This window comes from Agelaius phoeniceus, chromosome 1, assembly GCF_051311805.1.
Source record: "Agelaius phoeniceus isolate bAgePho1 chromosome 1, bAgePho1.hap1, whole genome shotgun sequence".
Lineage (NCBI taxonomy): Eukaryota > Metazoa > Chordata > Aves > Passeriformes > Icteridae > Agelaius > Agelaius phoeniceus.
The window spans coordinates 49,671,237-49,688,442 of record NC_135265.1 but is presented as its reverse complement, the minus strand read 5'-3'; the positions used below and the strand labels follow the sequence as shown (position 1 = coordinate 49,688,442).

General features: G+C 38.7%; 1 protein-coding gene across 12 annotated transcripts in view; it reads left to right on the top strand.

The window, feature by feature from the left end:
* The window catches only part of ARPP21 (cAMP regulated phosphoprotein 21), a 105,087-nt gene that overhangs the window by 10,650 nt on the left and 77,231 nt on the right, over positions 1-17,206 (top strand). For 11 of the 12 annotated variants that reach the window (XM_054631375.2, XM_054631426.2, XM_054631418.2 and 8 more), the window contains 3 exons: positions 49-108; positions 1,017-1,157; positions 17,017-17,125. In XM_054631375.2, the coding sequence (XP_054487350.2) occupies positions 49-108; positions 1,017-1,157; positions 17,017-17,125 (310 nt within the window). The remainder of the gene's footprint in view (positions 1-48; positions 109-1,016; positions 1,158-17,016; positions 17,126-17,206) is intronic. The other variant, XM_077178617.1, reaches the window with a different exon arrangement.

Below are 17,206 nucleotides of genomic sequence, written 5' to 3'. Positions count from 1 at the left end.
GTCTACCCATAGTTTGATGGTGCAAATCCTTGCATTTCTTTTTGACAGGGACAGAATGATCCTCTTGAAAATGGAACAGGAAATTATTGATTTTATTAGTGACAACAAGTAAGTTGAGTTCCACACTTGGTTTATTAAGTCACGTGCGTGTGCTGCAGCGTGGGTTGTGCGAGGGACACGCTCATATGGACCACAGTGCTCCTGAGGGCTGTTACTGGCACGCTGCAAGAGCAGGCTTCTGTTTCCTGCCACATGGTGGAACTGCTTAAAATAAAGTAGATGTGAATGAAAACCTTTTCCTTTTCATTGTGTTGTAATTGCACTGGCTCTGCTCATTTAGATCCAAAAATGTAATTAAAGCGTTGAGTGTGGAGGATAATCAAATATGTTATCTCATGGCTTTTCCTTTGTGCTGTGTTATTCTAATGCATTGGAAAATAAAACTGAGCTTAGGTGGAGGGATTCTTGCTCCTATGTGGTCTTTATAATAAAATATTCCTGCAGCTTTAAGATTAGAGAGTCAGATTAGCAGCAGAAGAAAAAAATTATGCTGACAGGAAATAACCATTTTGTCAGTAATAGAGGGTAAAAGGAGTCTTTACCAAACTAGATCTTTCCAGAATTGCCCTGCATCTGACCTTTGGGAGAAAGGCAGAAAGCTGTTGCCAGTGTCTCAGCAAATCTGTAGGATTGGTTGTGCAGGGAGCGTGAGTGTGTGTGGGGGATTGGGGGATGAGTTCCTCCCAGCACTCAGAACGCTGACTAGGTACCGTGAAGCGTGAGCTTTGTTTGTCCCAGGGTTGCACATGGAAATGTACTTATTAGAAATTCTAAAATTAATTCCTTTTTTTTCCTTTCAGCCTTTCTGTTGCTAACATTTATATGTAAATGCATAACAGAGAAGTTTTCAGTGAGATTTCTGTCCACTGAATAGTCAAATGTATTGCTGTTTTCATTTATTTATGGCATAAGAGGGAAATTTAATTATCAATGCTATTAATTTCTTTTGTTTATAGTAATCACTATAAAAAGTTCCCTCAGATGTCGTCCTATCAGAGGATGCTAGTGCACAGAGTGGCAGCTTATTTTGGAATGGATCACAATGTGGATCAGACTGGAAAATCTGTAATTATCAACAAGACCAGCAATACAAGAATGTAAGTAACAGAACTGTTGTGTTTTTTCTTGTTCCCTTTCTCAAGACAGGAGCTGGTTTGTACCATGACTATGTGGTGTAATTTATATATATATATTAAATTTTGTTTGGTTTTGTGGCAGCAGTGAGTGCTGTTTATTGTTTTCTGTGTTGGGAAGGGAGGACAGGGTTCTTATTGTGAGGTTATCTAAGGCTATAAAGGTACATGAGGAGAAATCAACCTAACTGGTTTCTTGCAAGAAAGCAAGGTATCTTGGAATGTCACTTTTCCTGATTTCTTAGTGCCACCGCTTTGCTACAGAAGTGACCTCTTTGCTTTGGAAGTCACCTGATACCATACAGCTACATCCCAAATAGCCCAAATGTATCTGGAAGATTGCCTCTCTCCTTGTTCTGGAAGCTCTGAAGCTCTGCCTGCTTCAAGAGTCATTTTCTGCCCAGCCTGATTATTTAGGATTTGGTTTGCCACCATGCCTCCACTGCCTGGTGGAGGGAAATGGTGATTCATTCCCTTTGCTTCTCCTCACATCTTGGTTCCACTTTATTTTCCCTTTAAATCTCCCTGCTTGACTACAGTGTTTCTGTGAAATACAAATTCCTTCTGATGGTTCAAATGCATTGCAAAATTCCTGGCTGGTTAAACCTGCTCTGGCATAAGTTCTGTGCTTCTCCATGAACTGGTTAAAGCTCTGTAAGGCAAAACTTTATCAAGCTAACCAAAACTCACTATGAGCTGCAGTGATGTATCCATGCCTAATCACCATCACTTTTCCTGCCAAGTGTGTTAAACTTAGCCTTCCTGTCCCTCTCTACCTATGAGCTACATAATGAAGAGGAAGTAATTACAGCTGGGTAATGAAGTTTTGGTATCTGGTATTGGAACAGGAAAGCCCCATTTGAAAATTGTGTACTTCCTGTATTTAATTAGTGGGCGAAATCTAAACATTTGTTTTATTTATATATCCAGTAGCTAGGTGATTATTTATATCCAGTTGCAAAGAGCATTTTCTAATGTTGTTAGCTTCTCCTGTAGAAGGGTGGAAGGACTTGGGAATGGTGCTGTGCAGGGCTGGGAGTTGGACTCAGTGATCCTCATGAGTCCTTTCCAACTCAGCTTATTCTGATTCTGTCACTACCTGATTCTTCAAGATCAATACACATTGGTATTTGCTATTTCTCTCAGCCCTAAAAGTCTTCTATGTGAAATTTAAGATTATGGACAATTTATTTTAGATCCTTTTTCTGGGCTGTCCCTGAGATACTTGGATATCTGTGAAACAGCACTTGGACATTAATGTTTTTAAAGGTTTGAGTAAAGCATGCACTAACAGTTTGATTTTCAGAAGTCAAGAGAATTACAGTAGCTCAAAAAAACACTTAGGCTGCAAAGGCTTAGCCTCAGGGTCTTATAATACCTGCCCCCCTACAAGGGCTGTCTTTGGTTTTGAATAAGAGAAAGCTTGGTATGCAGCAATCTGGTGTTCAGTTGTGAGCTGAAAATGAGTACCCTCTTAAACAGAAAACAATCAATCATATTTGAATGCCCTTTAGGCATTCCTCTCTCTTTTACAGTCCTCCCTTTTCCCTTCACGTTTATGTCACTAGTGTGGTGCACCAACTGCTACAGATCTTCCCTTGCAGCATTGCCTTCTCCTGGTTGACTTGATAATGGAATAACACTAACACATTAATATCTGTACATGCCTTGCTCTGTTGTGTGGCTTTCATCTCACAGATGGGTAGCACTGGAAGCACTGTTGGAAATGCTTCTGGAGAGGACACTGAAGCCTTCTTCAACAGAGCTTTATCTGAGTGCTCTGGTGAAGCTGTGGCTTCATGCATGGTGGGAGTGAGCAAGCAAGGCCATTTGCTAGGTATGAACTGCCCTTCTTGCAAGCTCAGCAGGCAGGATCTTGTAGGGGTGTAACAGAGCCTTTTCAGCTGTGCTCTTGCAGACTGGAGGTGAGGCCGTTGAAGATTGGTGCTGACACCATTCCTGTCTAGATATTCCAGAAATAAACACAGGGTTTTGCCCCTCAGTTGACTGTAAGTACAGCTGTTTTGCAAGCACCACACAAGCCACAAGCTGCTGCTTTCTTCCCTCTTCAGTAATTTGGTGGTAGGTAACTGGATTATATGAAGCCTGTATTGCCTTGTGGTTCTTCCAGTGTTATTTACATTATTTTGATATTACCATAAAATAAAGCTTTTGTGAAGTGGCTGTTTCTTTTCATAACTGGAGGAGATGGCATGTTTTTTTAAAAACGTCCCTGGCTCTGACAGAAAATAGTTTGTTATTATCTGGCATGAATAAGGGCTGATGAGATTTTATTATCCTCAGCAAATATTGTGTAAGTTCCACATCTGAAAGCGTCTAATGTGATTTCATATGTTCTGCATTTCACTGCTCTCAGAGGAGACAGTTTTGTGCAGTTTCAAATCAACACCAAATACTGGGAATGTGTTGACTCTATTAATTACTACTTGGACAGTATCCAGAATACCGGAGAATCTGAAGAGCGTCTGAACCGCTGTTCAACGTGGTTATGTTGTGCTGTAAGCCTAAGCCTTGATGGCTTCATGTGAATTTATGGAGAGGCCCCACAGACAGATGGGCTGAAGATTTGCATTTGGGCAATAAATTATCTCTTTATGGCATGTTGTTACCAAACTACTTTAGCTACTGCTGTGGAGAGAGAAGAATATTCTTGCATACTCGGGAATTCATAAATTCTGCACTGGCTGTGACTTCTGTGTATGTGTGCTTGTTTGAGAGGAGCATATGACTCTGCAGTGTCGCCCTGTGGGCTTGAATAAGCACCTTGTGTTTATTTCTGTGGCTGAGTGAGGGTTCATGTCACATCTCTGTTCCCACTTGCAGGCGATGAGTTCTTCCCTGGTTGCAGGTGATGAGTTCTTCCCTGGCCCCAGGCAGTGAGGTGCATTATTCCTGCTCAGCAGAGACCTCCCATGCCCACTGCCTGCAGGTGCTTGGAGGTGGAAGTGTCAAAAGAGTTAATGGTTTTGAGATGAAAGGGCTGTTCAGAAAACTCTGGTATCAGTGTTCCTTATGGGTGCTTTGGAAAGGACGAGTGTGTGTCAGTCAGGGGATGAGCATATGAATGAAGCAGATCAGGGCATTTCCTGGCTTTCATCAATTGGCTGTCTTAGGGCCATGTGGATCCACTTTTATGAACCTATGCCTGTAAAGTACCTACTTTATGGAGGTTTGGAATATGAGAAAGTGTTTATTGAAGAAGTCATAGCTGGAAGGAGGGCTGCGACTTCTCCTGTTCATCCGTGCTGCTTTACATAGAGGGGAAAAAAGGTGGTAAAAATTCTTTAGGATCTGAATCTCTGGGAGTGCAATCTTGCAGCTTTCATGAACTCTCAGTGAAGTCTCTCTTAAAAATGCAGTCAGACAATAATGGCAATTTTTCAGGCTGAAGAGTATTTATAATGAAGAGCTTACTCTAAGAATCTAAGATGCCTTTTTTTCTTTAATTTTATTGGAATGTGAATGAAGCCTGCTGTTTTCAGTGCTTTTTTTTTTTAAGAAATGAAATTTTAAAAGACAGTGAGGACTTCAACCACCTAAGAGTTTATTGACCTTAATAAAGTTAAGTCTCTGTATTCTAGCTTTCATTAGAGAATAGTGGATTTTCAAAACCAATTTTCCATTCATATGAAGTGCGTACAAAGTCCTGCATAACTAAATAATCCAATTTTTGAAATCTTATTCTCAGCAGTATATATGAGAAAAAATTATTAGAAAATCAAGGAGGATTTTGTTGTTATATTGTTTCTATAGTCAAAGAACTCAAATACTACTTAAAATGGGAAGTCTGCCTTGCTCGGTATGAAACTGCTCTTGTGTCACCATTCTAATGTATATTTGTCTGTCATCTGTGTCTGCCTGTCATCTATCTAAAGATACACAGAAATGTATGGGGAACTTAAGAAAGTGAAATTTGATATAAAGAGAAGTTTGGAATTGAGGCAGTATGTTAGGGCATCCCTTTTTGGGGGCAAAAAAGGTGTACGTGCCACCTTCTGTTCTGCATATTCCTCATCATTTCTATCAAACAACTGGAAGTACTTCAAGTTTTTTTGCAGACCCATTCATATTGTGAACTGTATTAGTGCAATCAGATTCATTGATTTGGTTATCTGTAGCTAGGGGGAGAAATGTAGGGGAAACATGTTTGGTGTGCTTGGTAAATTGAAAGGGTTTTCATTTGGTTGAGATCATCAGCCATGTGACAAGCATGTCTGTACCACAGCCCACACATGCATTCATGTACTTGTTTTATATAAACGTGAGTGGCAGGGCTGATCAGAATCGAGAAGGTAGGATGCTTATGATATATAATGCTGTGTTTGGACATTTTCATATATTCTGAGGGTGTAACATAGCTATTATGAACTTCATACCGATTCTCACATCCTCAGTTCTGACTATTTTCTTTTTCAGAAGTATTGTGAGTTATGATCCTTGTGATGCATGGGTTTTTTCCTACTCTGTTAATATTGTGCTGGCTCAGTTGGGCTGTGTTTTGTTGCCTTTGAGAGATGCTTCAAAAATTTGAAGAAATATTAAGCTGTTACGTGCATTACAGGGGGTCCTTACAATCTAGAAATTAACTGTATCAGCAAAAGGAGACATAATGTTCAAGTTGTACTTTCAATAACCTGCAAGGCTTTTGTAGTTTGGCATACATTCTGTCTTATTCTGCCTCCTCTCTGTAAGAGTGGTTTGAATCAAAAGCAAAGAAGAAAAGTTCTTGTTTGGTTTCTATTGTGTATTCACTGAGTGATCTTGCTGTAGATAGCATCTATATTAGTAGAGGTGCACTGTAACAATTTTACCATCTTCAGAGTCTGAACTTTTGTACAGGATCCTACAGGCATGTCAGTAAAATGGCATTCACTGAACATGGCAATTTCAATGCAGAATTGATTCTAGAAATTCTTTTACCCAAGGCTGAAGTGCCAGGAAGACTTCCTTGAGATACCAAGTGTTACAGCCTTTGGAGCATTCAGAAAAGTATGCCTTTCCACTTGACTGAGTAAGGTATTCAATGTAAATGACTTTAGTTTCTTTCTGAGCTATTGTTTGGATGGGACATTTTAGCAATATGGGAGTAGTGACAAATGTGTACCTGAAAGCAAATACCTTTTTTGTGAAATCTCAGTCAAAGCAATTTGATGTCTGCCAGAGCATTAGAAGAACAGTTTTGTTACCCTCCCTATTGTAAACCAGAATAGTTATCTTGCAAATGGTTTGCTTAAATTCCATTTGCATTTAAGCACCTTATGCTATTCTTAATTATCATATATGTACCGAGAGGAATGATCTCATGAGAGCAGAATTGCTTTTGTGAGCCACATGATGCATGAAAATCTACATGAACGCCCTTATTTCTGGTTTCATTATTTTCATTGGAGTCTGGCATTGCATTTTTTTCTTAAAGGGGCTATGGAGTCAGTGGACCTTGTTTTCCTGTTGTACTTACCTCTTTTCCATCTTTGCTGCAGACCAGTTACTCCTTGACTATTAAGAAATAAACAGAAACTGGAGATATCCAGATGTCCCCTCTGGTTTACAATTGCTGTTGCTCAGTCAGTATTACAACGTTCTCTGCTACAAATCTGTAGAGAAATAAAAGGGTGCACAGTAGATGTATGCAACTGAAATAAAGAAACTGTAGCTGAGAAATAACACTGTAATTGGCTGACACCTTTTGGTTTAAGATGAACTAATATGTAATGTGACTAATAATTCAGTAAGAACATGAATAAAAGAATAATATAATAAAAACTTTGAGGTTATGTAGCTACATTGTAACACGTGTAGCATTTAAGTGACAGATTATATTGGTTTTCATGGATTTGAGGGTTTTTTCATATGAAAACAATCAGTTTACTTCAGGGATTCAGTTATTAACATGATTAGAAAAAATGTTTATTTTTGTTAGCGATAGTTGAAGTAGGACAGCCTTTTATTTTCAGCAAGCATTCTGTCATTTTAGTCATATTTCTCTTTTGCATGAAAGATACAGATAAAAAACATAGATACATAGTACACTTAAACTTGAGTTGAATTTGACCCTTAAATACTACCTTCATTCTTTCTTCAGTGTAAACTGTATACTGGACCCATAAGAAATTACTTATTCTGTAAATGAGATGTTAGGGTTAATGAACCAGTTCTAATAGCTCCCATATTAAATTTTCATCTAATGTAATTTATTAAAACTAAATTGTTTATAATGAAGGTGGACATGTGCTTTTTACAGCTGTTCTATACTGTGATGAAATACTTGTTAAGTGTTAATCAGAAGATATCTATGGTATATCTTCTTCTATTTTTTTTTTCTTTTTAATCTTTTTAATCCACACTACTTAATAGTATAAGTTTTATTAAACCTAGAAGGTTACTGTCACCTGCTCTGTGTGGGTAGATGGAAGGTTGCCCAGGAAGGGAGTGCTATGGAATAGCAAGTAGGTAATTTGGTTGAAGGAAGCTCTTTCTTGCATGAGTAATTAATCCTTATGCTCGTTCAAGCTGTAGTAAGAAAGTGCTCATTAATCAAGATGCTGTTTGGTCACTTATACTTTCATATCACTGGGGAGAGATCTGGAAATCTGAGATAACCCCTGTGCTTTCCTCAGAGGTAACAGTGCATCCATAGTAGGTGAAGTAATGGTTTTATGTCTGAGCATTTCAGAAATAAGGTGTTGAAATTTGAACAAGTAAATTTTAGAGGTGGTTTAGAGTGATTATATAATTGTCTTTTGCAATATTCTGTTGCCTGCCACATTTTTAACACAGGAAATAGGACTCATAGAAATGTAAAAAGTATTACGAGTTTAGAGAAGTCTTTGTCCATTGTTTCAGCTTGCTGTTTCCAGGATAGCCTTGTGAGGCTGTCTCTGACAGTTTATTAGAGACAGGCCCTCTTCTTCAGGCCAGTGATTGTTCAGAGTATGCCTTCTGATCCATGAGTCTTCCTGCTAGAGTTGGCAGAAATGTTCGTGGCATGAAGCAGAAGTCAGAACAAGAATTTGTTATGGTATTAATGTGTATTTGTGAGGCATTTCAAGAGGACTGATAGTTTCTTTGTTAGCCTACAGGTTTTTGGTGAACCATCTTCAAATCTTCAGCAGTCTTCAAATCTTGATTTTGCTTCCTTTTTCTCTCTCTCTTACATGTTAATTTTTGAACTTCTGAAATAGAAAAGTGTAATTTTAAATAGATCACAGCAGTTATGCAACACTGTAATTTTCAGCCACTTACAGAATATGCCACATCCTTAAAATCAGATATTAATGAATTCCATAATAAACTGTGCTACCACTTTTGAGCCTCTATTAGCTGGAAATAAATTGGCACTGTGCAAGATGTTCAGTCTCAATAGACACCCTGAATATCAAGAATTAAATCCAACAGGGGAGAAAGCAGCAGAAGCAGGTCCCTCAGTAAAGAAATAATCTTAGTTTGAACACAGGAGGAGAGCAGAGCAGTTTGAAGCTCCTAAAATGGTCTCTGCCTGAGAGAGGACATCGTTCTTCTGCCCTGTCTATCACAAGAGCTGGTATTTGCATGTGCCCTTGGCCTGCAGGCTTCTCCCCTGTGTTCAAAGCCTGTGTTCTGGCCCAAGGATACTGGGCAAAATGTCGAAGTTTGTACTCAAGCAGATGCTCAGGGAGCCAAGTACTGCTTTTGCATCCATATCTTAAAACAGGATGATTTTCTGGAAATAAGTTTTAGGAAGGCTTGTGATGGTCATGAATTGTGCAGTCATACCTCAACATTAGATTGGGGTTTTTAAGTACTGTATCTTTGAAATCCCTCAGGATCTGGTCTCCTGCTTGGTCCACACGGAGCATATTTTGGCATGAAAAAGATTTCTGTAGCATCTTGATGAATGGGCAAAGGTGACATAATGAAACCTCATAGTCACTGAAGGAAAAATGCTTCCATGAAGCGTTCCTGCCTCTTTTTTTCAGTCCTTCCAGACTTATTAGCAACCCCAATTAGAGGGGAAGAATGCCTGTGAAAATAACTTGTGATTTTCTACATCCCTGTTTAATAATTGCTGAAAATGTTTAGAGGCCAGCTGCTGTTCTGAAAAAAAATTATAAAGAATATATGGTCTTACTATGGGGAAAGCAGAGCATTTGGATTTTGTAGATTTCCCCCCCTCCGTTCTACAGAGAAGGCAGCACCTTGAAGAACCATCTTGTACAGGATTGATTTTTCTTTTATAGCTTTTAATGTGCTTTTACCATCATAACAGAAGTTCTTAGTGACTCATATGATAAAAGCAGCAATCTGTTAATGAGGCATTTACCTTCAAATGCTTGCAATGCCATCTTGAGTGGTTTTAAGTATTAAGTTGTGATAATATAACTGCACTGTACTTTAACAATTATCTATATTTAAATTCCCATTCTAGCTTTTTGAAACCATGTTTTAGCATCCATCAGACCCTAAATACATTAAGCATTTGAAGGGTGCAATTTCAGGCCCGCATTCTTGAAAAATGTTGTTCTGATAGAATTTAATCCACTAATTTAAACTGATGGGCTGGAATTCTGCCTTTTTCACTACGTTGGGTGATGAACCTTTTGACAGTGATGATATTTGCTTCCATAGTCTGTGAATTCTTTAACTCTCAGAGTATGTTCCTGTGCCTCCATGATCAAAACAGGCATTTGTACTGCAGATAGAATAGAGTTTTGCCCCTCAGGGTGCAAAGAAAAGAGACAGTAATGCTTGCATAGTTTTACTATGGTAGTAATGCAGAACCCTAGGAGAGCCTTCAGCCTAATACCAAAAAAATACACAGCAGGCAGATATAGTAGATATTCACAAACTAGCACAGCAGGGAAGGTCACCATACTGTGTCACAGCATGCCTCAAAATAGAGGCCAACGTGATGTTGGACTGAGCAATCCATTTAATTAAAGACAAGTGTAAATAACAAGAAAACACTGTTGAACACTGAACTGTCAGAGCACCTGCATAAGAGTGCCCCAAATCTTCACAACTTCTTTGAATCCTGTCTGCAGCAGTGACTCTCTTCAGCTCTTGCTACTCTGTGGCTTTCCTCATGGCATCCTTCTGTAAGATCCTTTTTGTCAGTTATTCATTTTGTTTGCCAGATGGTGATTCTGAGAGTACCCCAGGTGGTGTTTTTCCCATTCCTAGCCCCATTACCCTACCTATTTTTTGGTTTTTGTTGCCATTCATTCAGGAGAGGAATATTAACCTGCTGCCCCATGTAATATGCATTAAATGAACATTGCATTGCAAATGCAAAGTTCAGTTTTTTTGGGCTCCTGCCCATCTCAGTGATCTCCCCTTTTGAACTTGCATTCCTGTGTGGAGTTCTTTCAGACAGCTGCCTGGCTATTACCTGTGAGGCTTTTGCAGATGACATACACTAAGTGCTTGCTAGATTTTTTAACTGCATAAGGCACTGTAATGGCAAAGCCATCTTTTCCACACATGGTGAGGCTGCTGCTTCTTTTGAAAGGCATCTTGCAACAGCCTGTGTGCTGTGGGGCTGTCAGAAACATATGCTTCATAATAAAGATTTATGTGCTGTATAGAAGTCAGCCCTGACAATACCAGACTGTTTGTGAGCTGTGCTGATGCAGTGACTAAGCCTTCAGAATTGTAACATTCAAAGCTCTTGCTTTTCTCTTTCCATTTGTCCTTTTGGTGTGGAGTCTGTGCTTCCTGACTTTTAGACAGTTATTTCAGAGCTAATTAACTTATTTTAAATGAGTGCAGGCTTTTTTTTCCCCTTAGTATTTAATTTCTTATCTCCCATGCAAATAGAGGTCTATGAAACTGCATTAGTTTGCTTGGCAGACTCAAGGAAATGCCCTGCTACTTCCTTAGTCTGTGTATCATAATAGCTATTACCATTCTGCAATATGTTTTTAAAATCTGTAATTTGATTAAATAGTGAATACCTGGTTAAGATAGTTAGGGCTTGGGGTTTTGTAATTACCACTTACAAGGGCTGACTCAGAATCAAAGGCATTAAATGAGTATGTAATGGGGAATTCTCCTTAAGGAGTCCATGTGAAAAATATGCTTGAGGGATGAACTCTGTTTTCTGTCATCCAGAGATAAATTGAGAGGAACTCTTCTACTGAAGTGAATGGAAGTAGCTCACATTAAAATCACCATAATGATAGAAGAGAAAAAAATCATCTAATGCCATCAAAATCTTCTTTTCTTTTTTCCTTCCTGACACACATAAATACTTTGCTGCTTACTCCAGCTTTACCATTTCCAAAATACAAACTTAATTGTAAGGAATGAGTCCAGAAAAGGGCCTCTGGGGCCTTGCTTAAGTAAGGACTGCCCATAGCTTTTAAGGAACTATAACATCAGAAAGGAAAACGGCCAACTTAAAAAAGAAAGAACAGACACAAAAACCATCTAAAAGGTACTGATGGAGGTTTGCTCTGGTATGGACTTTTTTACTGTATAACTGTTTAAGTGTTTCACAAAATGACGGCATGGTCAAGGATGGAAGGATTCTGGAAGTCCTCTTGTTCAATTCCTGGTCAAGCAGCACTGCCTGGACCCAGTTGCCCAAGATCATGTCCAGGACCATCCTTAGGATGGAGACTCCACCACCTGTCTGGGCAGCCTGTGACAGTGTTTGATCACCCTCACAATGAAATCATTCCAAGCACAGAAATAGGAGACTTATCTTGAAGTGACCATTACAGCATTCCGCCAAAACAAAAGTGAGGCTGAAAGATTTGGCATGATCATTGGCTGCCTGGGAAGGAGCACAGCCACAAGAAAGGGGGACACAGTATTGCCATGAGATTTTACCTGCCTACTCCCCCCAGGCCTGGACCTGATATTGCACACAAGTATGTACAAGTGCTCCTGAGCCAGGGAAGAACACTGGATAGTAGGGTTAATGATGCCTATTACATCCTGTGTCTGGCCCTTGGTTAAACTGATCACTTGACAAAAAGTGATCTCTTTTTACTGCAGGGGAAAAAAAAAAAACAAGATTAGGAAACAGTCTAAAATGATGGGAGCAGACTTTGCAGAAGTTTACAGATGCTCAGAGAGTTTTGGGAAGATTTTAATAGTGAAATATTTGGGTGCTGCAGGGCACCTACTGAAGCTGGCTACCTGGAGATATGCTGGTGGTACCTACCTGAATGTCATGGTGCTACCTTTTTGGGCAGGATGGAGAGGAGAGGCTGTCTTGGCTGCTCAAAAGGCCTGTGCTTTCTGCCAGATCTGGGAGTGACAAGGGGACTGTGCAGTTCCCTGAGGATCCACTAAGTTACTCTCACGTCCAATCTCTGTCAAACATTTGTAGTGCCTGATCAAAAGCTTTACAGGGAAGGAAGAAATAGTTCTGCATTTTGTTCAGAACCACATTGCCAGAAAGGTGGCTAAGCTACCCGACAACTGTTAGGAGATATGAAACAAATTCATATGCAGTTGCATGTGCAGTCTTGTGAAGCTGCATTTTCAAGGCATAGATGTTTTGCTTCCACCCATATCGTCAAGTAATAAAAATTTGAATTATATTATTAGATGTTTTAGGTTATATTAGAGAAAACCAAAACAAAGGAAAAAACACACCAGACTTTACATCTTTTTAGACTATGTGCTTTCCCTCTCCCTTTATGTTGGTTTCTGAGCCTTTAAGATGTAACTGGGTCATATGTTTTGGCTTTCTCAGTAGAGTCTTCAAATTACAAAAATCCCATTGATTTAAAAGGTACTTCTCCTTAAACTTCTTTTTTTGGAGTTGTAGTAGGCTTTGAGATTCTCAAGTGATACATGAATTCCATGGGGGATAGATTAAATACTGAATGGGCTGAATGAAATCCTGTTTTACAGGTAGATAGCACTGCTTGTATAAAAACATTTGCATATCTTTTGTCTTGCACTTGTCTTACCAAGTAGATGGGTGTACTATTATCCATGGTCAACCCACCTGTATAGTACAGATATTGTAGGTTGTTTTGTATGTGATTCATAATTTTTTTTTGAAGATCCCTAAACAGTGATGAGTAGTTGAGTTAGTGATGATGCCTTCTGAAGTTTTCCATGTCTCTTCAAAAAGGCTGTGCAAGTCCCATTTTTAAAATTACACAATGTTTTGTTTTTTAGGATTTGATGACAAAATTTAGATATCCAGTGTGGTAGTAGCGAAGAAGTTCCTGATTTTTTTATGGATTGGTAGTAATAATAATAATAATAATAATAATTGTAAACCTTGCTTTGATGTCAGTAGGAACTTAGTTCATGCCATACTAAAAATAATCTTGATAAATTCACTCCCTTAAATGCATGAACACAATCTGATAAATTGTGCTGACTACTAGTGGCAGTATCAGCCAAAAAAGCTCAGAAGAGTAAATAGGTTGTTATTAATTTAGGACTCATTTTAATTCACTTCATCTGCTGTATTATTGTAATTATATACTGTATGACACTATACTACATCTTACACAAAATTGTGCATTATTTTCCTTGTTTTTAAGCAGTTGATTCACCTGCAAATTTATAAACTAATGTAACAGATTTCCCCAGAATAACCACAATGTCTCTGGTTCCTTACAGCAAATGCATTATGCTGTTGTTACAGGGAACTTTATAGCTGGGGAATGTGGAGTTAACACTGGCTTGCATCCATGGAACAGACCAAAACCATTTCAAAGTCACCCTATTCTCTACCCAAGTGATTCAGAACATTTGGTTTCACTTCTTGGTTTTAAACAGTGTCTGCCATCTGTATCCTACTAATAATTTATTTGTACAATAGATGTTGAAAAAGCAAATGCAGTAGACAGTATTAAAGAGAAAAACAAGCACATGTGTGAATATCTTCTTTAAAATAGTCTATGTTTCTTTCTACTGATGATTTTCAGTGTTTGAGGGAGGCCTGCAGGTTAGTATGCCTCAAGACTCTTGCTGGTATGATATCCTAGATCTCACATGACAGTCTTTCCTCAGACTTTGCATCCCTATGAAATGAGCTATTGTATTTGCTGGGAATGCCCGACAAAGGCAGGAATGATGAATCTGACTCCATGTTCTCAGAAGGCTAATTTATTACTTTATAATATTATATTATATATTAAAGAATACTATACTAAACTAAAGAATACAGAAAAGATACTTCTTAAATGCTAAAAAGATAATAATGAAAACTCATGACTCTTTCTAGAGTCTTGACACAACTTGGCCCTGATTCACCAAAGAGCCAAAACAAGTCACATGAAACCAATGAAACAATCACCCGTGGATAAACAATCTCCAAACACATTCCACATGAGCAAACAGAGGAGAAGCAAATGAGATAATAATTGTTTTCCTTTTCTCTGAGGCTTCTCAGCTTCCCAGGAGAAAAATCCTGGGTGAAGGGATTTTTGGAGAGAATGTGAATGCCACACTGAGCTGGTCATGCTCTTTGCAACCTTGCTGGTAGCAGTGGCCCAGAGCTGCAGAAGTGGCTGAGTGGGGTGGACCTTCTCATGGTGCTGAAGGTACCCTGGTGCTCCAGAGTGCTCTGCACATTTGCCGAGTCTCTCTCCTCATGCAAATTTCTTTTCATGACTAGAGATTGATCACCTCCCGGGCTTGTAGGTTAATTTTATTAACAGGCACACACAGAATCATGAATTTTGACTCGTGGTTTGATCTTATGTTTTTCTCTTATGAAAAACAGAAACATTTTATAAATAGTAAATGAAGTGAAAATGGGATTTAAAATTTAAAATAATGCTATGAAATAGGAAAAGAATGTTATTGCTTAAATAAGTTAGTAATTGGAGGAGACTTTTTTCAAAATTTTTTCAAGCTTTTTTTCTCTGATTTTTTTCTAATGACTTTTCCCCTGAATTTTAAAATCTAATTAATTTCTTTTTCTTTGCAAATGGTTTATTAGATATTCAGTTGAGAGTTTACAGCTCTAAATTTTACACAGATGGTACAACTGCAGAAATTTTGTTTGTGCTTTAGGATGTAAAACCAGAAAAATAACAATTCTCAGATAGTCCTGTCAAAGCACAATATTTGAGTGAAGGAATCTTCATTTCTGGTTGCACAGGCATAACGCTTATTAATGGGAGTAAAGGGAGAACAACCCACCTAGCAATCCACTAATGGGGCTTTGTAGCCTTTCTGTTTATGAAGAAACATAATGAATGACTCATTAGATTATGAAACCACTATGCAGAGAGCCATGGTCTCTGGGCTTTTCCTAAAGAAGGCTAGTAGGGCATCCAGAGGATCTAGTGACTTGGGCCCTATAGCTATGGGTGGTGGTCAGAGGTTTCTTGAACTGTCAAAATCTTTGGAAATTGGGATTTGTTGCTTTGCGTGTTTTGTTGCTTTGTCACAAAAATGGCAAATTGTGGGCAGATGGGGAAGTGCTCAAAATTCATAAAGAAAGAGAGGCAGGATTGCTGGTGTGCCTTGCTATTGAATTTCTTACAGTTTATTACAAATGTTTCCTGTATATCTGACAATGAATTGTTACGGACTGCAATTATGGCGTGAATGTGTGCTGTATTTTGATTTGAAATCCATAACACTGTAACAACAAAATGGTTGCTGATTTATGCTTCTGGTTTAGTTTTCTGTTTTGAAATAAGATGAAGATGAGAGGTTTTTTTAAAGGTTGTAGAGGACTCCTATTTGCAAAAGCACTTCTTTAAATTCTGCCTTTTGATTTCTTCACCATGGCTTGCGATGATGTCAGCTTCATGTCTTGTTTGTGTAGGTATCTAGACAGGAGCATCCCCTACCACCACTGCAGTTGGCAGCTCTTTCAGCACTGAGCACAAGGCTTGTGTTCCCTGACAAATCTCATGGTGTATTGCTGCTTTTAAAACACAGTTTGTGCAGTAATAGCTGCTCAGTCGGGTGATGGCAACATATGAATGTGAGCTCAGTTCTTGAGACCATTGGTCACCGTTGTGATGGGGTTGGGCTTAAGACTCTGCAGGTTTAAACACTGCAGGCTTAAAACAGGCTTAAACACCACTCTGAGAATGGTGCAGGCTGGAGAAGCTACGAGGCATTGTCTGTGACCAGCTTGGCCACAAAAGTTGCTTTTTAAAGTTCTCTTTTTGCACAAGGTGGGGTGATATAAGATACTGCTTTTTTGCACAAGGTGAGAACATGGAATGGCATCATAACATCTTATAAACCTGAAAGTTTTGAGCCAAAACCCTGAGGTTTGACTTTATAAATAAATAACTAAATAAGTAAACGAGTTTAAATCAGTGAACTAATTGATGCTTTATGATTGTTCTGGAGTATTTTTTCCACTTAGTGGTGATGAGATAAAATTTTGTTTAAGCAAAACATCATCAGTCCCTCCCTTTACCGGTTTTGCTTACCAGGAATGAGGAAAGTCTTGGATGACTGGTTTTGGTTTTGTGTTTTTTAAGATTCCTACCAGTTTTTTCCTTGCTTTTCAAGCTGGATAGGCCTCACTAAGCGGCAGTGCTGCCAGAGATCCCAGCTACCGAAGGAAGCAAATTAACATACAGTATGGTAATTTGTTTTCCCTGTCCTTCAGTCACAGTGAGGAGAGTCTAAATATTTCAGTGACTGAGACTTTGGATTCCCATTCCTTGCTACACAACAACAACAAAAGCTATTTATAGCAATAACAGTTAGCAGCAATACAGCAGCCTCAGACAGCTATAGGCAGCATCTCACAAATGTTAACTGCTTTTGCACTGAATGCCTCTGTGAAAACAAAGAGCACTGAGAAATAAAGATCAAAGCAAAACCAAAAGAAAGATTTTTTTATTGCTATGTTTTACTTTGCTGGCAGACCAGAGCAAAGGTTTTCTGAACATTTAAAAGATGAAAAAGGTGAAGAATCCCAGAAGCGATTTATCTTGAAGCGAGATAACTCTAGTATTGATAAAGAAGACAATCAGGTTGGTTCTCGGTTCGAGAGTTGCTGAAATTTGTTCTGTTTTTGAAGGTGGGCTGACTGATGTTATTGTTGTTCTTTTGTT